General features: G+C 31.3%; 1 protein-coding gene across 1 annotated transcript in view; it reads right to left on the bottom strand.

Moving 5' to 3' along the window:
- The window catches only part of IntS2 (integrator complex subunit 2), an 85,302-nt gene that overhangs the window by 4,075 nt on the left and 57,999 nt on the right, over positions 1–23,228 (bottom strand). Inside the window, exons 12-17 of the mRNA XM_035373643.2 lie at positions 21,679–22,003; positions 12,649–12,874; positions 12,453–12,563; positions 12,182–12,289; positions 11,640–11,745; positions 5,889–6,062 (exon numbers count right to left, since the gene is read on the bottom strand). Coding sequence (XP_035229534.2) covers positions 5,889–6,062; positions 11,640–11,745; positions 12,182–12,289; positions 12,453–12,563; positions 12,649–12,874; positions 21,679–22,003 — 1,050 coding nt within the window. The remainder of the gene's footprint in view (positions 1–5,888; positions 6,063–11,639; positions 11,746–12,181; positions 12,290–12,452; positions 12,564–12,648; positions 12,875–21,678; positions 22,004–23,228) is intronic.

Genomic DNA, 23,228 nt, shown 5'->3' with positions numbered 1-23,228 from the left:
ATACCATTTGTACAAAAACTGATTAAAGGTTTTTTTTTCTTGTTTTGTTTTGTTTTCTTAGACGATACAAGTAATAAAAATGTTTTTTATGTGTAAGGTATTTTTGTGTTGCTTGCATAAGAATTAGTTACTATTTAAAGTTAATTCATTATTAAAAACTATATTTTCCTTATTTAAAAAGTCTTTTTAACATTGTGAAAAATCTCCCGATTTCTTAAAAAAATCTCTTGATTTTTGAGTGTCATAGGTCGGCAAGTATGTCTATGTTGAAATAGCATTTAAGATTGCAACTGAAAAAGGTATAATTATCCCCATTTTTCTGCTTAAGCTTAATATTATGAAAATGGAAATTGAAAAATTTATCAAATATATTTTAAATTACAAGGGGAATAACAATAAATTTGTATAAATATATAATTTTTAAACTGAAACTGTAATTATAGGTCTTTTTTTTTTTTTTTTTGGTATTAAATATATATAATATATATAAAGTGTAACTGTTTTTGAATTTGAAATAAATTCTGCAATTGCTATTTCTTAGTGACTAATTGCTTTAATTTTATGTTATTCTAACATTCTATTATGATATGGGGATTGCATATTTACATTACATATCACAATTTAGACTTTTTAACAACTCACCTAATCACCTGTTTTGTTTTTGAAGTTTGTAGGTAGTAAGTACTGTATAGATTATTTCTGGTGTTTCAAAATTAAAAAATCTGGATTTGCATTACTTGAAAACCAAGGAACTCTATCTTTTCTCCCTATACCTCAAATGTGTTAACTTTCAAAGGAATGGAAAATTTAATATCTGATGATACTATTTTCATGAATTGTGGCAATGACTTTTAAGGAAAGAACCGCCAACTATTCATGCTCAAAATATCAATTTGATATCCGATTATTAAACCATAACTGATTACAAAAAGGTGATTACAGCACAGTAAAATCAAAAGGAAAAGGAATCTGCATTTTAGAACATTGTAAATAGCTCTGTTGTTATTGTGACTTCATGAAAATAAGTTTTTGAGGAAATGATAACTATGCAAATTGTCTTGTGTACCATAGTTTTTTGAATATTGCCATGTGGTGTTGGATTTCTTAAAGGTATGTATTAATTCAATTTCTATATTACCAGTTTCGGCAAGTTCTTAGTTTTCTTGGTTAAATCTTCTCGATAAAAATTCAGCCACAGTTTCCTCATGTGTCATTACATTTTAATGTTACGGGTGAGTCAACCTTGCCCAGCCCGGGGATCAAACCTCAGGCCTCAGTGAATAATATAATACTGCAATTTGTTTTGAACATCATGGTAATTATGGAAACTTGGCAAATGAATCAATGGTTCACTTAATAATTCAGAGAAAAAGCACAATTCATTAATAAAACAGCATAAAACACAATGCAAAGTTTTAATTGGCAAATAAATTAGTATGGCTTACAGAGAGCTCTCATACATTTATCTAATTAAATCAAGCAACTAAGTAATCAATTTCTGGTTAATAGTGATTTCCCAATGTTATATTAAGAAAAATAAAGTATTAAATATAATCTTAAAATTGATTAAGGCTGATAATGTACCTTTGTAGTTTCGGAGCATTCTTCACTGTTTTTAGATAGGAGAAAAAGTTGACATATTGTTAGATTTCAGTGTTTCAAAGTAAATGTTGTTTATTGTCAGGATACCTTTCTATAAAAGATACATCATTATATGTATGGTCAAATATATTTACATACTTTCACGCTAAGTAGATCATAGCCATAAGGCAATCACAGGCTGAAATTACACAAGGTCAGAAACAACACTTTGAAATTAACAATATACAATGGGCAGATAATGAAAGTTGACTGATTGTGTGTCATGACGTGATGACCACGCATGCGCAGTTTTAGCCCAACGGCCTGCAGCGCCTCTTTCTCTCACATGACTCACTAGAGGAGAGTTGCGAAGTAAGGAAGGTATATGCTGTATGCCAGCGTGAATGAAAATATGTAGTTATACTTTTGTGTTAATTGTTTGTTCTTATTTTTGTTTATGGGTTAATAAAGTTTTTGTGCCGTTAAGATGGCTGGTTTATGTAATGCCCACATTTTAGTGCACATGAAGGAAATGAAGGAAACCTATATCCAGAACCCACCCAAAAAGCAGATTATGACAGTGGTGTCAGAAAAGGAGGATATGTCATTCTTCAATGTTCACGAGTAAACGCGTAAGTGAATCTTCAGAAAGGTAAGAGGTATTTTGTTCAATTTATTTTGTGGTAAAGTGAAATTCAAGGTTACAAAAATGGCTGAAGAGCTAACGAAATCTAAGAAAGAAAGGAAAGTTATTCATTCAGCCATTACTAAAGTTCTATTGAATCATTAATTGCAGCCGGTAACTTTGAAAACCTCGAAGAGTCACTGGAAATTTTAAAAGCTATTTCTTTGAGAGCATTAGATGAAAAAATTAAAACATTGATGTTAATGACATTGAAACCGAAATCAAAAGTGCCTTGGAATACAAAGAAAAGATTGTGAAATGGAGTTTTAGAGGCACAAAATTATTGAAAGAAAAAAGAAATAGCAATAATTTGTTAGTTTCTAACGATTTTTATAATGATAGTAACAATTTATCTATTTCTGGTGTCAATAAAAGTTGTGATTATAATGTTAAATAGCCAAAGATTATGATTGATAAATTTTATGGAAACGCTGAAGTGTGGCAAACATTTTACAATTCTTTTGACACGGAATAAATCAAAACGAAAAACTTATCTAAAGTGGGTAAGTTTAATTACTTGCTTAGCCTGTTAGGCGGTGCAGCATTAAAAACCATAGAAGGTTTTTCTTTATCGCCAGAAAACTACGACGAAGCTCTTAAAATTCTTAAAGACAGATATGGTCGAAAAGATCTCCCTATTAATTCTTACATTCATAAACTTTTAAATTTATGACCTGTCCAAAGTTCTAATGACATTAATTCTTTGAGGGAATTATATGATACCTGCAACGTACAAGTAAGGTCACTAAATTCGATAGGGGTCAAAACCAAATCGTATGGAAATTTATTATACCCTTTGTTATTGAAATGTATACCTCAGGATATAACGCATGATTTTGCTCGTCAAAACGCAGATGAAGAAAATTTTAATGTCGACGACCTCGTGAAATTTCTAAAACGGGAAATTGAAAGTCGCGAACGAACTTCATTAAATTTATTTTATTCTAAGAGTTACTCTAATTCTTCACTCTCAACCCAATGAAAAGCGAAACAACTTCCATACTCTGAATCCAGTCAACGCCAACAAGTTTGGCACCAGCTATTCCCCTAAATGTTACTCTCCAAATTTTAGTTTGCCTTTCATCATTTACGCAGACGCGTCTGCATACGCTGTAGGAGCTTGTTTGGCTCAGCAAGATGAAAATAGTGTAGAACACCTGATAGCCTTCGCTAGTAAAAAGTTGACCGAGACGCAAAGAAATTATGCTGTTATTGAAAAGGAGGCATTTGCCATTATCTTTGCCCTGAAAAAGTTTGAGTATCATTATTATGGCAATATCTTTAGTTCTGAGATAGTCATCGTTAGTGATCATAACCCTCTCAGATTTCTCACCGAATGTTCCTCACAAAGTTCTCGTTTACAACACTGGTCTTTAGCATTACAACGATTTCATGCAGTGATTACATACCGGAAAAGATCATATTAATGCAGATTCGTTATCTCAATTGACCGCCTCTCACTGGAAGAATGACTGACACTATAAGACATTTTGACTCTTTAGTTTGAACATTTTTTTTTTAGAACTAAAATGCTAAACTTTTGATTTTTCCTAATGTTACGTAATATGTTTAAAGATTTAGCCAGGGTTTGCTAAAGTATTATGTTTAATTTTAAATAATTGATTTGTACTGTCTTGTTTTTATGATTATGTGAAAGATTTAAGTTCGAAAATTTCAAGAATGTAATTTTGTTTTGTTTCAAAAAAATGTTTATATGTGGATTTGACAGGTCATTGCAACACGCAATCAAATCTTTTAAAGGGAAGATGTCATCACGTGATGACCACGCATGTGCAGTTTTAGCCCAATGGCCTGCAGCGCCTCTCTCTCTCATATGACTCACTAGAGAAGAGTAGCGAAGTAACAAAGGTAACATGCTGTATGCTAGTGTGAATGAAAATACATAGTTATATTTTTGTGTTAATCGTTTGTTCTTATTTTTGTTTGTGGGTTAATAAAGTTTCTGTGCCATTAAGATGGCTGGTTTACGTAATGCCCACATATAGTGCACATGAAGGAAACCTATATTCAGAACCCGTCCAAGAAGCAGATTATGACATTGTGAATGGGTTGATAGGATATCATTATTATGGCAATGCAATTCACAAAGTTTCTGACATATTACACATGCTCCATTCCATTGAGAAGGATGTCTTTATACATGTACATTTGTACCCCTACACAACCAATGTAATGGAGAAAGATTAGAAGTGTTGAAGAGAACTAACTATTAAACATTAGTACATGTAATTGGTAGAAAGTATCTTCACCAGATACAAGTTGCCTCCGGATGTAATACCAGAATGACAAACATTTATTGGATGTTACAATGGCAGCACCAAATATCGACATCTATTGTCAAGTGTTGTTACCAATGGTGTGAAGTTTGTTAGGAAGGGAAACTGAAGTAATGGTGGCATGTCACATGGAGCTATGAAATATTATAACATGATTTGACAATCTGATATGGTTTTTTATGGATGCAAAGAAAGCTCAATGAATGATACCGACCTGAATGCATATTGCCTCAAGTGAAGCTTAACGAGTTGGCATACAAATAAAATTCAAAGTTGATGTGCTTAAAATTATTTACAAGAAACTAATAATTTCGTGATGTCTGTTCTGTGTCAAAGTCAAAATCTGTTTCAACATCAATAATAAATGATGCATCCCAAATGTCACTATATATTAAAGAATTAATTGTTTGGGATTATTTCTCCGTTATCGTTATGCTTCAGCTAAGCACCCTGGTTCTTGTGCATGCAATGATGAACATGTCCTAATTATATATTATTTGTGTTTGGAGAACAGTTTAGTAAGAGTTATTTCTTTTTCAACATGATGAAGCATGTCATACAGAGCTAGTTTGCTTACGTCAACACTGAGGAATTGGTGAACTGCTCATCTCAAATGTAATGAGCATCTGCAGGAGACACTAGAATGCCAGATTCAGGAGAGGCCACAGCAATTCATATCAATGGCAAAATTCTCCACTGAACTATTACACAAATGGTAAACTATTTTACCTGAACACTCCAAAAATTGTAGCCAATCTAATAGATTGGTAATTATGACTATGGCGAACAGTGGACTTGCACACTTTTAATATCTATCATATGAATCGGAGAACTTCAAAGAGCAGAATTGTCACAGTTTTTGTATTGAATTAGCTATTTTTAAATAGAATTAATAAAATTATTTTATTTAATAAGATCTGCATGTACATGTCAATTGTAGATTTACCATTTAGAAGATGCTAATCACTGCAAACAAGGCAGGAAATGATTTCAAATGCAATGACCATAAATTGTTGGGAAGAGATTTGTATGCATACAGTATATGCATGCTGTCCACTGTAGTGAACAAACTGTAGCAATTATTTAAAACGAAATTTGAATATTTTTTTAAAAATTTTTATTATTATTACTAAGGTTATTTTAAGTAGAAAAAATACAAACATTTTCGTTTAACTTCTCTAGATTATTTGTATGCAACAAAGGGTTAAAAGTTTTGAGTTACATAAATTGGCAATTTATTTTATTTATATAAAATTATTACATAAGAAAACCTTTTGCTTAAACTTTTATATGCAAAAGTATCATAATGAAAATATGCACAATACCTGCTGTTGTTGGTGGTACACTTGAAGTGGCACAGATACAAGACAAACATACCCTTCCTAACTGGCACAGTAAAAATGCTACATCTTCGCATAAAGGTGGAAATGCTTCACACATACGTATCAAGGCTGGTAGTGCAGGTAAAAATAATTTGCTACGCTGAATACTTGGCAGTACTATAGAGAAACATTTTATAAATAACAACAAAAGGATGCCTTTAATAAAGAGAAATAAGATTTGTATGATACTAACTTACTGGAATTGAACAATGGCTTTATAAAGCTAATTATTACTATCAATTACAATACCAAAAATTCAGACAGAAAGAAAAGGGGCACAGAAACTTACCATTGGAAAATTACAATGGCAAGAAAAATTAAAGGGAAAACTATAAAAGTTTATGTAATTTGAATAGTTTTGCAATGAAGGTTTGAATCCTGGAGAAGCATGATTGTTTGTAAATGTATAGTATCTATGTGGCAAAGGAGGCACTTAAAATGCTGGGGAGCCAAATGTTCTCTTAAGTGATTTGGTGGTTGGAGAAGAGGGTAGGAGATCTCCAGATCCAATCTCAGGGCTACTCTCCATCAAAGGTATGACAGAGCTGTATACTGTGGTGGAATTATATCTATAAAAGCAATAAAGTTTTGGCATCCTGTGCACTTCTTCCTATGCTGCACAAAATACTTATTTAAAATATATGTCAGGCATAATTGCCTATTTCTGAGGGGGGGGAGTAATTTAAATAATAACATAGGAAATATAATATAAAGTATGACAGGGAAAATTGGTGTTACAATGTTTTAGAGACACATTAAGAAAATTAATAAGGTATATGATCAGCTCTGACTGAAATGCAAGTTTTACAGCAATTTCCCATTTCTGTATTAGATTATACAGGAATTTCTGTGGTAACAAAGTTAATGATACAGCATCTTGAAGCTCCAAAGATGCTTCTCTGAAGAATGTAAAGTAGGGGTTGCGGTGATACAAGTTGGCAACCTAGTGCTCCCACATATTTTTCTATTGGATGTAAATCTGGGAAATCTGTAGCCACTCCATCTGCTGGATTTCTTCTCAAATAATTGGTCACTAGTGCAGCACAATGAGAATAAGAGAATTATTTTCCATTAGGAGGAAATTATTACCAGCTGCATACCAAAACAAATTGACGTAAGGGTCAAGAATCTCGTCTCTGTATATATCAGCATTCACTGGTAAAAATGTGTAGATCACTGCAGCCATTCAGAATAATGTTCACCCATACCATGATTCCACTACATTTGTACCATACCTTTCACATATTTTCAGGCTTTCTGTGTATGTTTTACTCCCTTCAGATTGTAGCATGTCTGGAATCACTCTCCAAACAAAAAATGAGACTCATAGTAAAGAGAATTCAGTATCACCATGGGTCAGCGGCTGTCTTGCTTATATTCTACTGAGTGCATATTGTTTCTCATCCATCTAATGCCTTCTGACATGCTCTGCTTTTCATAAAAGAAAATTTCATCGAAATACTCATACAGTCCTTGAAAATAAAATCTGAAGCACTCCTTGCCACACATGCTGAAAGAACAAATGCAAAAATTTGCATATTTCTACATAATGAAGATGAATCTCTCTGGAATATGTGATAATGTTGACTTTGAGCAACCAGTCACTCACCTTTCAATGGACTTAATATAAAGCCCTTTTTTATATAGTTTTTTTTTTAATTTTTTCCCATCAGTGTATTAAGTGCTTCATAACAAATACAAAGGTACATAAGTAGCAGAAAAAAACATACAAGGAACTATGTCATGCAGATAAATCTGATCCTTTTTTCCCCCTTCTTAAAAATTTATACCACTCTCTATATTTTTGTTTTTAATTTTTAACTTTAATATTGATGAAGTACCATTAGTATTTATTGTCATTAAACTGTACATTTTTCTTTACATATTGACAGATAAATAGGTACAGGCTGGTCATAAAAAATCTTCTGTGATATATGAACGCCTAGCGCCCTATCTGCTCAACCGATGGAAATGAAATTTCAGATATTGTTATTTGAAGGTATGTACTCGGGACTCTAATGATTTAAACAATGAGGCTCTCACAGTTACAGTAACAAATGTTTGAAATATTCGAATGGCAACACCCACATTTTTCCTGTGCAAATTGATCAATATGTTGAAGAACCATAAATGGTGATGGGATGATTACCCATATGACAAAAACTGATGGTATAAAACATTTATAAATAAAAGCATTGTAGAGGACTAATGACAGCACAAGAGAGAGAAAAAAACTTTTATTGAAATTAAAAATGTTCAATGTGCTCACCACACAAGTGATAACGACTTGCATCTGAAAAATTGCTGCCAACAATGACAAACGTAATATTGCAGGAAGAACGTGTTTAACTTATGTCATCTTTCAATTCTGACAAATCTCAGGAATTTAATGTGTACATCACTAATTTCAGATAACCTTAAAACCAAAAATTGGTTGCAACGAGGTCAAGGGATCACAGTGGACATGAAACTGCAAACATGGGAGATGACTAACTCTTTTGAGTGCTGTTGCAGCACTTGCGAAACACATAGCAGCATGTGAAGGAGCATCATCTTGCATCCATACAGTATCATTAATGACATTTTGCTAATGCAGTTTTGCAATATTATTGCATAGAATACTTGCGATGGAGCACATTTTCATACCTGTGAAAGTTACCTCTTCGAAGAAGTATGGACAGAGAATGAATATGCTTACAATGCCATATCACACAGTCACTTTAGCTTCTTGAAAAGGTGCCATAGCGTGAGGATTTTCATCAGCCCAGTAAATACAATTCTTGGAATTTACATTCCCAGTTAAGAAGAAATGTGCTACATCCATCCATAATACCTGCAGTAGCCACGTGCCATCTTCATCATATCTGATGAGAAAAAAATTCACAAAGTCTCCTTGTTTTTGCTTGTCTCCAGGTTGCAACATTTGGATGCATTGGAATTGTAAAGGAAACATCCACAGAACAGAAGCTTGAAGATTGTGGCTTTCAGTACATCCAAACTGTGGAGAACACTTCTGGCAGTATGCAATGGACCTGCAGTAATTGTATTATATTAATAATATAATGTATAATTCTGCAACAACTTCAACAGGTCCAGATCGCAGTCTATCACATATGCATTCAGTATCTTCACTTTTTTTTTTTATTTTATTTTATTTTTTTTTTTTTTTATGGAAAATGGGCATCATCTTAACATCATAGCTTTACCAATAAATTCACATTTCTTTGGCAGTATTTTCCCAGTTCAGATAAAACAGCTTTATCAATTCACATCATAGTTTCTTTGTGTCATCTTGTTAGCACATTCAAACACCTGACTGAAGAAACAGTCTTCTCACACTGCTTATTAAAGGTTTTCCCATAAGCAATGCTTTGCACATGGTGTTCTGTGAATGGTGCTTCTACTGTCTATCCCTGTGTAACATGCAAAGTGTGTCAATGCAGCTCCTTCCACTCTGTGTTGTTATAGGTCCATTAGTGCTCTTCTTTGCAAATGTTTTATGTCGGCAATTTTTGCCATTTGGAGGTCACTCTGAAATTTTTTAGATATGCACAAATGATATGTGGCAGAAAAAAATTAATGGTTAGATTTGAAAATATGAACTATTTTAGCTTAGCATTTAATTTTTTACTGGTAAATTGCAAGTAGGTACGCATACAATAAATTTTAGGCAGAAGGAAAATGAAGCTGATGCAAGAACATTATCTTGTTATGATTTTAAACTCTGATTACATCACGAAGAATGTGTTTACAGTTGAATCTACTATTAGCATTTGGAAATGAAGATCCATCTCATGCTACTATATTCAGATTATTTACAGAATTTCACAAACTCTCTTTAGAATGAAGAACACACAAGAAAGCAACTGTCAGCAGTTCCAAGATTATCTGCCATAAAAATTTTTTTTTAATTGATGATAACTGCTGCACCTACCAAATGATACAGAAGGAACTGAACTTGGAATCCACCATCAAACATAAAATTATTCATGAAGAATTGCATATAAAAAAAGGGGAAAAAAAACAGTTTGCCATTGGGTTCCCCATAATTAAACTGAGCATCAAAATGAGAAGCATGTCAGAATCAGTAAAGAAACCCTTAAATTACTTAAAGATGGTGGCCACCTCATTATTTTTAAATCATAACTAGTGATGAAATGTACATACCATTTTTTTATGTTCCAACACGTCAAGAATACAAAGTATGGGTCTTTGAAGATGATCCCATGTCCACAATGATGAAAAGACAATGTGGTATGAAAAAAATAATGTATGCTGTTTTTAACAGAAGTACAGGACTTATCAAAGTCATCAAGCTGGAAGGACAGAAGGTGGTCATAATTAACTGGTACAGCATTAAATGTCTTTCAGAAATTCTTCAAGAAGTGAAGGTTAGAGGACTCATGCTTCACCATGACCACACATCTTCTCATTCAGCAAGACTGACAATTGAGTTTCTTGAACAAAAACACATCAAAGTGATAGAACATCCATTCTATTCACCCAATCTAGCTATGTGTGACTTTTGGCTATTTTTTAATCTAAAAAAGAACTTACATGAACTTCCATCTTCGGAATGAAAGAACTTATGTTACTTTCAGATTACGAAGATGAGATTGATAAGGCTATAAGTGCATTTTTTTCATGAAATGAATGGCTTGAGGCATTTTTGGAAAATTCATCTACAGAGAGTGCACTGACGCTGGAGGAGACTACTTTGAACACTCCTAAAATTTTGCAAGTATAATTTTTAAAAATCTATGCATATCTCAAAATTTTCAGAGTGACCCATGTACATGCATTGTTTCAGCGCCATTTATGGTTTTCCAATGCGCCAATCAATTTGCACAGGGAGGGATAGGTGTTGCTTTTTGAAAATTTTGAAACTTTTTCACTGTAACCATAACAGCTGTATTGTTTTAAATCATTACACTCTCAAACACATATCTTTAAACACCAATATGTGAAATTTCATTTCAACTGGTTGAAGAGATAGGCCACTAGGGGTTAATATATTGGGAAACTATTTTTATGATCGCCCTGTATAAAAGTAGTACAGTCCCAAAGAATTCATTTCACAACTCCCTGCATTATTTATATATCATGCATTTTCATAATACTTTTTACAAAAATATTTTTATTAAATTAAAAATTACATAGGACAAATTATAACTCTGTTGAAAATTTCAAAAATTTATGCAATAACAAATGCAACAACAACAACTACAAAAATTTCTTATCAATACATAAAGCATCTCTCTAAATTCTTTGTATGTACAATGCAGGTGCTCAATTGTTTAATCTCACTGAACTTGTTGATCACAAGGATACATATGGATTGTTTTGCTTGTATATATCTTTAGTATTTCTTATAATATCTGCATTGCATTATCACAACTTCATATTTTGGAATTACTAAGATGTAGTTGTTTGTATTGCTGAATGCCATGCTTGCATTATACTACCATCTCATGCCTAAATTTTTAATTATATGATAAAACCTATAGCTCAAACTTTTGGAAAGATTCTTTACACTTTACTATGTATTTCTGCTGTATTTATTAGTCACTGTGCTATACTTTTATATTAACTTTTTATATTAATGACCAGTTATCCAACTATTTTAATTTACAAGAATAAAGCATACATAAAAACATATCTGATTACTAAAAGCTTAAAATATTATTCACATACCTCCAAGAAGAGTATTGCAAACATTAATGCATAGTTTTGCAATGCTTAATGATTTTGCAATAGCATATTGGGAACAAAGATGTGAAGCTAATTCTATAGCGAAGACCTAAAAATAAAACAAACATTATATATGCAGTTTATTTCTCAATGTAAGATTAGTAAATTCATAAAAAATCTCATATTTTTATCTTATAACAAACTTTTTAGAAGAAAACAATTATCGTTCTTTTATTACAATACATGATCATGGACATGTACACAACAAATCATGATTTCTAATTTTATATCAACGTTTATGCTTCCTTGAGAACATAATTAAAAATCTTAATAATTCTTTTTAAGTAAGAGTTATTTGATGTGTTATATATTGATGTGAAAACTGAATAAAAGTGGAAAAAGTAACAAAAAATCATAAATTACTTTTGATACTTATATAGAATTCTACAGAATTGTACTTATATAGAATTATACATATTATATGGATATGTATTTATGTTCAGCTGAAACAAGTACTTCAAGTTCAATACTGTCATCATATTTACCTGTTTATCTAAATCTGCTTGACTTAAAAGCTCTGGTAAAAAATCTAAACAAATATGTAGAGAAGGTACAGATGAAACCACTACAGGCAGGAGTTCACTAGGATAAGTCTGAAAGAAATTAATATTATACAAAAATGAGCTATAATTTTGTTATTGATGTAAAATTTCAGTAAGAGGATTACAGAAAGGGAAAAAAAAAAAAAAAAAAAAAGAAAAACAAGTTTATGAAGACACTGGAATATAAGATGAAGTATTAGAGCTAAAAACTAACCTGAAAATGCACTAATTTGGCCAGACTAGGTTCAGATATAAAAACTTGGTGGAGATGGGAGCATATCAAACTCTGTATTTCTCTCAGATTTGTTAACAACCCTTGTGCTTTCTGGAGGAGAAAAATAGGGATAAAATAATGAAATTTTTAAAAAAATCTTACAATACTGTTAAATCAGAGCTAGATAAGAAATTACTTTATCTTCAGGTGTGGGCAAACAGCATTCTAAAAGGATTTGTACAGCTGCACTTTCTTGTGCAGCAACAAGTGCTGTGCGTAAATCTTCTCTGTCTTTTTCACTCTCTAACAGGCCTGCCTTTTCTAGCATTGGATGTTCCAATGTATGATGTAAAAGATGAGTTCTAGAAGCAGCTAGAAAAGCTTGAAGCATGTGAAGGACGATTTCCATGAAAGGGGGACACCTAAAAATATGGAAAAAATGCACTTTACATATGCTTTTAAATATGAATATTTTAAGATACACTTTATGCAGCCAAAATTACATATGTTTAAGAAATATAAAATGTATAAAAAAATTTATAGTTTATTTCACTAAAGTACAATATGAAGTACATCAACTATCACTACAAGCTATACATTTCCATCTGTTGGAAATCAGCATTCCCTTTACACCTGTGCAATGCTGAAAAGGATAGAGTACAAATATATTTAATTTCCAGTGGGAAATCCAGCTGTGCCCATGGTATGGAATGTTGATAGGACTCTGGCAGTAGAAGACGCTAGCGAATAGAATTTGACTGGAGTGGGTAATGTGGTACTAGACAATACTCACTGCATACCAGCATACTGAATCTCAAGCTTTATAGATCGTTAAGTGCTTGCTGATGGAACTAGTATATTTATTTGCCAGACTACTTTGCATGGGCCTGTTTTTCACGATGCTGCAAAGTCACTATGCTCAATATTACCACTTGTTTCTCTGTAGTACAAGAGCTATTTATCTGAACTTGTTTCCATGGTCCCTTATGTATGCACGTTCATCACCTAACTTCATATCTAACACTCCTTTTTTGGCTAAAGCAAAAATAAATTAAACCTTATATCTTCTTAACATGGTCTCCATGTGCATATCCTGCTATGTATTACTACGACAGATGTTATGGGTGCAGGGCCTGACGAGATTTACGTCTAGTAAGTGAAATGTGTCCATGTTTTTGATAAAAAATCAAAATTATTTCTTTCCCCTTGACTGTAATTACAAGCAGCCAATAATAATGAATGCTAATTTACAAATTCACAGGTTAGAAAAAACTAACTTTGAAACATGCTTTTTTCTTATTAAAAATGCTTTCAATGCAATCAGAACTGTGGAAAGACGCAAGTTTGCAATTTATAAAGCAAGAAATTTTTGAAGTTAACCAAGTAGAAAAATGGGTTAAAAAAGATCAGAAAGACTAATCAATTATGATTCTTAACATAAAATCACACATAAAAAAGTGTAAGCTTCATATGAAGCATGGATAACATTACATGAACTTCATCAGCCGGAAGGCCCTATATCTAAAATGAGCCTTATAAAGCAGCTGATCTCTGAAAAGATGAAACAGGGTTTGTACACATTTCCGCTTCTGGAAATTAAGTACTTTTAATGATCATCAATGGAAAAAAACATACCAGAAAATGGAAATTGAATAAATTCAAGCAATTATCTGTGCTTAAACTTCACTTTTGTAATATTAATCGAAGAATAAAACATATTTGTGAGTAGGATGCATTATTACACACAATTCAACATAATTATAAAACAATTTCGATAAGAAATTAACTTTGCAAAATTTATCAAGTAATTAGCATTAAATTACTAAATTTCTTGAAATATTTATATTTTACACTTATAATTGTCTCATATATTTTAAAGAACAATGATGACATTTTATTAAAGTTTTATGTCGAAGCTTTCTTTTATACCTCATTTCATCATGTACTTGCTCAATCCAGAGGTTTATGCAGATTGTCAAGCAATGATTAAAACGAGCAATAAAATCATTATCAGCATAATTTATAACAGAAACTTGGGTGTTGCTACCATTACTGCTTGCTTAGAAAGATATTTGAATGCCTGACAATGGAATGCTTGGAAGGTGCTAAAAGTTAGTTTTGCTTTGTCTATATGATCCAGCTAGTTTTGTAGTTTCAACCCAGTTAGCACGCTATTAAGTTCTAATAAGCCACTAAAGCACCTGTAGTGTTTCAGCTGTTTTGTAGCATTTTAAGTCTCACTAGCTGCAAAAACTATGTTTTAGGTTAATTTTTTATGTTTTTGTTTTGTAACTTGTATCCGCAGCAAGGATTAAGGACACGCAATAACTTCCCTTAATGCAGAGAGATTACGTCTAAGGGCATATAGTTAGATACCTTTAATTATAAATTTATATGGCAAGTATTAAAAAAATATTCATTAAAAAGCACTATTAAAATCTCAATCTAATAATATTTTACAGTTTAAAATAACAGATATTTATACAACTCTGTATCTCTAACAACTATAAAAACAAAAGGCAGAAGATTTTTTTTTAAAACAAAATTCAGCAATGAAAAGTGCAAAGTGAATTTTATGCAGAAAACTGATCCAGATTTGATAGATTTAAATGAGGAAAATTTTTATAAAAATACAAAAGATGATGAATGAAATTAATTAAAAAATAATTACAGCAGCTTTTGATAAGATACATTTTGAAAGGTCAACTTATCTTTTGTTTTTTTTCCCTCCCTCAAATAAAAATATTCATAAATTGACAGAATGTAAAGTAATGGAACTTTAAAATATGAGAGAGGAAATGAAAATGTTTTTTTTTAAAATATTTCTTAATTTAATTAAAATTATATTTACTTAAATATAATTTTAACACATTATCATTATTTTAATGACATTTATCAATTTTGTAAAAATAAAATATCTCCAAAATTCTTAACGGTGAATCAAAATTCTGTATACAAATTAATCTTAAAATCAGCAAAAGTTGATAAGTTTCCAAATTTAGTGTTGCATAACAATACTTTTATTTCCCTAAAAGGAAAAAGGTGTTTTTGATGTACTATATTGTGATCTCTTCAATTATAAAAAAGAATTTCAAAATGTTTGGTTTTGATTGAAGTAGGGCCTTGTGCCCAGGAACTCAAGTAAGACACCATTTGCATTAAAAGTAGGAACAAGTTCAAAAGATAACCCATCAAATACATATCTTTCAATGATTTCCCAAAAATATTCCTCATAAATGTTAATTCTCACTCAAAACAGCAGTCATAAAAAAACAGACAGAAATGGAAGATAAGTAAATTTAAAAACATTTTACCAATTTTTAAGGCTTTGTTAAAAAAAAAAAAAAAAAAAAAAAAACCTAAGGAATTAAGGACCATAAGAGACCCATGAAAACAAACAGAATGATGCAAGATTATTTGTTTTTTTCTTTAAACTCTTAGATAAACATGCAGAAATAGGTTATGAAATGCTAGAAGAATTTGCAACTATTTTGCTATTATGTAACTTTACTGGAAAATCTGAAATCAAAATCATGGCAGAATCTTATGATGGACTGCCTCCTTATGATGGACTTCAAAATTGACATTACTAAGACAGTCGAAAAGATGCCAATTTAAAAGCACAAGATGCTTTAGTTATTTAATATAATAAAATGCAAAATTAAGATTTTAGTTGCTGTAACTGCAAAAGAACAGAACATAAAGCATCAGAATGTAGGAAGGAAAGGTAAAAACCTTGATCAAGAAAATATTAAATAAAGTTGTTTGCTCAGCATTGTCAATACAATGCGAGAATCAGGAACAGGTTTGGTTTGGTTTATGTGATTATGGCAAAGCCTCAAGGGCTATCTGCCTAAGGGAAGGAATGTTTTTGTGAAGGACTTTCTAAGGGAAACTGACTTGTATACATGTCACACACTGGGAAAACCATGAAAACACCCATGCAGCCAACCCGTTCATGGGATTCGAACCTCAGACAGAACTACCAGTGTTCAGTGACTTTACTGCTCGGCTGCTGGTGGGCTCAAATTAGGCACAAATAACTACATCTTGACTAGGACAGCCGCACTTGCACGCAACAGCAAAAGTTTGAGTCACATCAACAACTGAAAGAGAAAGTTGAGTTTAATTGGCAAATAATAAATTAGTAAATGTTAAAGGCAAAGGGAAAACTGAAATTTATGCAATCGTCAATTCAACTACAGCACATAAAACAAAAAGATGTATTATATGTTCCTAGACTAAAAATGAACTTAATTTCAGTTATCTTAGCATCATAATGTAAATTTACTTATTTTATAAATAACTATGCATGGGCTAAAAATAAACACTTTGTTTTACAAGCAATTAAGCAAAATCAGCTACATGTTGTAAATAAAATGACATACCTGAAATTTCAAACTTTGCAATGTAAGACAAATATTTGAAATGGTAAAATTAAATTTTGGCATGAAAAGTGTGATCATTAGAATTTAGCCAACTGAAAAGCACTGCAATCTAAAATGATGGTGTACAATCTAATTCCAAAGTATAATAATAAATCTTTATTTTGCAAAATGAGTAAAAATCAAGCTAGGTTATTTTTCCCCAAACAAGCACATGCAATAAACTTTTGAACTTATACATACTAATATTTGTGGTCCAATGAAAGTCATATCCTCAGGTGGTCCAAGATATTTCATAATGTTCATAGATGGCAAGTTGCAGAAAGTATGTGTATGTTCTACAAAATAATCGAAACCCTTCAAGCATTTAAAAAGTACAAATTATAAGACTGAAAAACAAAGACACAAGTAACCTAACATTCTCCAAAATGATAATGTCAAAGAACTTGCTAACAACAAATTAGCCAATTTATGGAAAGAGAGGGCATTAAATGCCAATTTCTAGTTGAGTATAGACCATAACAGAATGGAGTTGCAAAACGCATCAGTCATATTTTAGCTGAAATAGTCAGATGTCTGTTCAGTCTGTAAGTCAAAATTACCACAAGTATTATAGGCAGAAATGGTATACATCTCTGCCTATATGCCGCCCAGATGGTATAGTGGTTAGGGGAGCCAATTGTAATAGCAAAGGGCCCGGGTTCGAATCCCGGAGAAGGCAGGGTTGTAACTGTCTGCCCCTTCATCGGAGGCAAAGGTGGCCCACCTGTTAGGTGCCTCGATAATAAAGTGACCACCACTTCTGGCTTTAGTTGTTGCCAAGTTGAAGTAAGTTGAGGCTCCGCCATTGGGAGAAAAAGAAAAAAATTTTGCCTATATACACAACTGATATTCTACTAAAAGCAGATCCAAAATGCCTAAGACATTTGCTCCAAAAGAAAGCCTATTGAAGCATACTTTTTTTCATTGACAAATTCAAACAGGAAATATAAAATTTTCTCCAAATATGAAGACTATAGTCTTATTGTATATTCAGAGAAAGCAAAAGCATACCATCTGTGGAAAGCTGGAACTCATCAAATATTGTGAAGTTTAATTTTTAGAATTGCTACAATTCAAACAAGATTGGAAACTTCAACAGCTGATGAAAATAAATTCATTAAATTAGTTTCTGCACATAAAAATTCAGAAATAGCAGATGAAGGGAGACTAGATGTTGGAAGTAAATGCAATTTCAGTTGAAAACTCTGAAAGAGAACAAGGAAGACTGATATTTCTCAAAATAGGTGAATGGGCAGGTAAAGAAAAGACTATCAGCAAAATAGACCCTAATTTGGTAAATTGAAGCTTTTACAGGACCAGAAACTGCAGAAGCTTTAAAAAGACCTGATTAAAAAGAGAGAGAGAGAAAGAAAGAAAGCAGCTATGCAAGATGAATAAATTCTTTAATGAAAAACCATACCTGGGAATTAACTGACCTTCTAGAAGACTGAAAAGACATTTCTGCAAATGGATATTCCAAATAAAGTGGAGGGTGGATGGCAATGTTGATCGGTACGAGGCAAGATTCATCGTCAAAGGATGTTCACATAAGTATAGAATTGACTATACAAAAACTTTTTCATTCATAGTTCGTAATAATACTAGACACACATTATTTATTAGCTGCTGAGAATAATCTGAAGATATATCTAATGAACGTTCAAACAGCTTATTTTAATGGAGAAACTGATGAAGAAATTTTGATGTCCCACACATAAAATTTTTTAACATACATAAAATGTTTGAAACATAAAACACATAAAACGTTTGAAAGCTAAATCTCTAAACTTAAAAAGTCAGTTTATGGATTTAAATGAGCAAAATGGATGTAAAACCTAAAACTCCATGAAAATTTTTTTAAAAAATCTGATACCTATGTATTATTTTATGTACAGGAAAAAAGCAGATGAGTATGTCATAATTGCTACATATGTGGATGATTTGATATTCTAACTAAAAGGGAATCTTTGTGATACACATTAAGGAAACCCAATAAAAGTTTCAAAACTGTGGACTCAAGAAGGAAAAAACAAAGTGTTTAGACATCAAAACATTGAACAAAATGGAAATGTATCAATTAGCTAAGTTCAATATTGATTTGAACATATGGTTAAGTATAGTTTGCAAGAATGTAAGCCTATATCAACAGTATTAGAGATTCTAACATTATATTTTGTATATCTTCAAATGTTGACAAATGAAAACAAAAGTGAAAAAAAAAGTATCAATCCTTAATCAAATCTTTGAGTTATTTAGTTGTATCTACGCAGCCTGGCATTGCAAATTCTGTTAGTAGACTCAATTAGTTTAACAGTAACCCAAAAGTGCTTCGACTGGATTTGAGTAAAATGTGTACTACAGCATTTAAACTGCAAATATAATTTACCAGAAAACAAATGAAAGTATGTAGATGCTGAAAATACTCTCGACAGGAAATCTTTCAGTGGGTATAGTTTCATCTTGGAGAGTAATCTGACTTTGTGAGAAATGGAACAAGCATACAATTGTAGCTGTATCAAGTACTGTAGCAGAATACATAGCATTAATTGAAGCTGCAAACAAAGTTATGCAATTGGGTTTGCTATTGGGGAAGTGTGGTTATCGGAAAAAGTAGCAGAATCAACTGTGTTAGGGATTGAAAATCAAAGTGCACAACATTTAGTAAAGAATTCAGTTTACCATTCTAGAACAAAACACATCAATACTCAATTTTAGTACACTAGAGAGTTAGTTATATGATGAAGAAATTTCATTGGTCACATATCAAATGGCAGAAATGCCTGCTGATATTTTAATAAGGAATCTCAGCAGAAATAAATAAAGATAATGTACGAATCTAATATGTTTTGAGTGTTAACTAATGAATGCGTTTTTCTGTTTTATTCTTTTTTCAGTACTGCAAGGGAGAGTGTTGGAAATTTGCATTTCTTTTACTTTCTGCACAGTATTGAAAAGAAGAGAGAATGGTAGTACAGTGGAAGCTCAGCTACATGTGTAATGTGGAATACCAACATGTTTGTGGTGGTAGAAGACGCTAACAACAGTAGAAATCGATTGGAGTGCAGAGGTGTGGTAACAGCCAGGATTCACAATCTATCAAATGCATTGGATCTTAGCTTTATGGATCCCAAGTGCTACAAGTATATTCATTTACCTCACAATTCTGCATGGACCTATGTCTCATGACATTGCATCATGGTCAACATTACCATCTTCTTCTCAGTAGTACAAGAATTGTCTACCTGAACTCTTGCTTCAATGGTCACACATGTATGTGCGTTTGTCATCCATCTTCACACGTAAAAAACATCTCTTTGTTACATCTAAACCAAAGACGAATTAAATTTTAGATGTTCTCCACTTATCTCAGCCATCTTTGAGGGCACATCCTACTACATATTTAATACAACATGAGTAACAAATTAAATATTAAATTTTGAAATCACCTATAAAGTTACTATTTCCTAAAAATACATATTGTTTGACTTTAAGATTAAAATTTCTTACTTCAAATTCACTAGATGGTAGCTTCAGACATTATTCTATTTAAAGTGCTTTTTAGTTATTTTAAAAATTATTCTGTTTTATTAAGAGTTTAATGCATACTATTTCATTGTTCATATTAACTTGTATCTACTCAATTAAAATTCTAATGTTTAACTAATCTTTTCAACTTTTGGAGATTGCAAGGTCTGACTTACAAATTGTTTTAAGCTGGATCTAGTCTTCACCTACTAAAATCAATTTGTGACAAATAGAGCTAACTATATTAAATCACTTGCTGCACAAGCAATGTGGACTTAATGTTTGTAGTTTTTCAAATCCACTGATTACATCTCCAGAAGCATTTTGCCAAAAGATCTTCTCGTTCACACACTTTGGGAAAATGGGCTTGAGCAACTCCTATCTAATAGAATTACCCTTGTTTTTTTCTTATACCTCAAAATGTTGGTTTACAGACATAAGAGGAAATCACAATCATATTGAAGTATAACATGAAAAAAAATTTCTGAATTTTTTGTTGAAGTTTTCTTCTTATACTAAATTTTGTAGAGTACTAGTTTTCTGTCTCATATTTATTTACAATTCTAGTCATCCTGATACATCGCACACCGATGCATCGCACCTTCAGTGCAACAGAGATTTTAAATGCCATCACTTATATTCTTAAAACTAGTTCCAGAATATGAATTTTCTTTATAACTGAAGATACCGAAAAAAAATAAATCTTTAGCCTTCAACAATAAATATCTTTCTTTGAATAATTCCTTAGATGACGAAGGACTAATTCAAGTTGGTGGATGAATCCTAACATCAGTCACTCAGTCAAGATTAAAAACATTCAACACTTCTTCCTAAAAGCCATGGAATTATAAAGTTAATAATTCAGCATTACTATATGCAAGCAGTTTTCCAGGTCCATGAGTTCTTTCAGCAACAGTGTTAAAGAATATTGAGAGATATTTGATTTTAATATGTTGATATATATTTTCTTATATTTTTTACAAGAGGTAATTATTAATATATGATAATTGTCAATGCACTCAATAAAGTAAAAAACAATCTAAATTTCTTAATTATTACACTATAGCAGTATGAAAGACAAAAATATGGCAATATATTTAAATGTTTCATAAATCATAAAATACTTAATACTGCCTTTTAAATAATTATTATCCATAAAACATACTCTGTTTTCTAATTGCAGATTGCAGTTTTGCCCCTCTTCCCCCCAAAAAGAGAACATTTATTAACAATACAAAAATTCAGTCTTTAATTATTTAACAGCTATTTCTTACCTGAATATTCTTTTATCACATCTCAGCACATAAAGAGGATCCAGAATAATATCATCTAAAGTGAGTTTTCGAGCCGTTTTGAATGTTTTTTGGGAGAAAGTATTTACAGTCATGACCCAAAGGTTACGAGGAAATATGGAATTCAGCTTCCACCACACTTTTTTTGCTTTGATAAGAATTTGAAGTTTATCAGAATTATCAAGTAATTTAGGCAGATAGGTTACAAATTTTGAAGCATAAGGCCACAGTTGCTGCACAGGTAATGCAAGAAGATGGTTTAGATGTGACAATAGTTGAAACGGACAACTTTCCACTTGCTCAAATGCTGAGGGAAAAATTTTTTAATAACTGTAAATATGTAGCTGTAATAAATATTCACCAAACTCCAGAAAATAATGCATATAATTTAATGACAGTACTGATAAATATATCATTTTAAAATATTAAAAATTTGAAGTTTAAAACCTTTATGTGAGCAAGAACATTTTAAAATGCACAACTGATATTGATTACAAATTCTGCATTCATATTGCATAAATAAAGCATATACATATATAACATTTTCTGCAATTAAATCTTTCTGATTTAATTAAAATGTAATACTTCAATCTCAAATAAAAATAATTTGTTAATTTAAAAGCAGTAGTATCAAGTCGGAATAATACCTTCAAAGTTTTTTCAAGAAAAAATATATTTATACCTTGTTGAAAAAAAGATAAAAATTAAAGATAACCAATCTTTCTTATAACTAAAAAACCTAATTTCAGAGACTAACAAGAAAATTATATACGTTAAATTTCATGCATTTTTTTTCTAGAGATTTATTTACTTTTTAAAAGACTGAACTAACTGATGAATTTTGATAGTTCTCTGTTGTGCTTGCTACCTTTCTACATTCCATTGAATGAAACAAGAAATTATAAAGATACAAATCAAATGGAAGAGATCAAAACAATGATGATGATATAACAACAATACTAAAAATCTTTCTTCTATCTGATATGTATAATTTTTGCAAAAAGAACTATTTCATTATTTTATCAGAGATGCAAACATTTATTTTCTTTTTTAAAAATGAAATATAAGTCATTTAAAGCCTTTTAACTAATTCCATAAATATTTTTTGGTTGAGTTTTCTCTCTTTCCCCTCCCCTTCAGATTGAATAAGCTTCCCCTTTCTGAAATTTTCAATGCAAATGTTGCCAGCATTAAAAAAAAAGGATAATTTTTCTGCTCAGATATTTTGAGCTTGTACAGACAAACATTACTAAATTTTCTCCATAAAAAGTTTCATTGACCAGCAGGAATTTAGAAGCTATTAAAAGTAAATACTTATTATACTAAAATACTGAACGAAAGCATATTTCTTAAAAATTAAATGCTTTTTTATTAGCAAATTTTTATACTGGGTTAATATATAATAACACTGTATAAAAAAGAGTCGATGGTAAGAAAAAATGAAATTTTAGGCATAAAACTTTATTTTTCTTTGCTTTATATCTGCGAACAATGACATTAGCTACTTTTTCAATACTTAAAAATTTTTACTT

Source organism: Stegodyphus dumicola, chromosome 5 (assembly GCF_044657685.1).
Source record: "Stegodyphus dumicola isolate Sdum_Otavi_A_Nest chromosome 5, ASM4465768v1".
Taxonomy (NCBI): domain Eukaryota; kingdom Metazoa; phylum Arthropoda; class Arachnida; order Araneae; family Eresidae; genus Stegodyphus; species Stegodyphus dumicola.
Note: the sequence above shows the minus strand (reverse complement) of the source record. Positions and strands in the feature narration are given on the sequence as shown.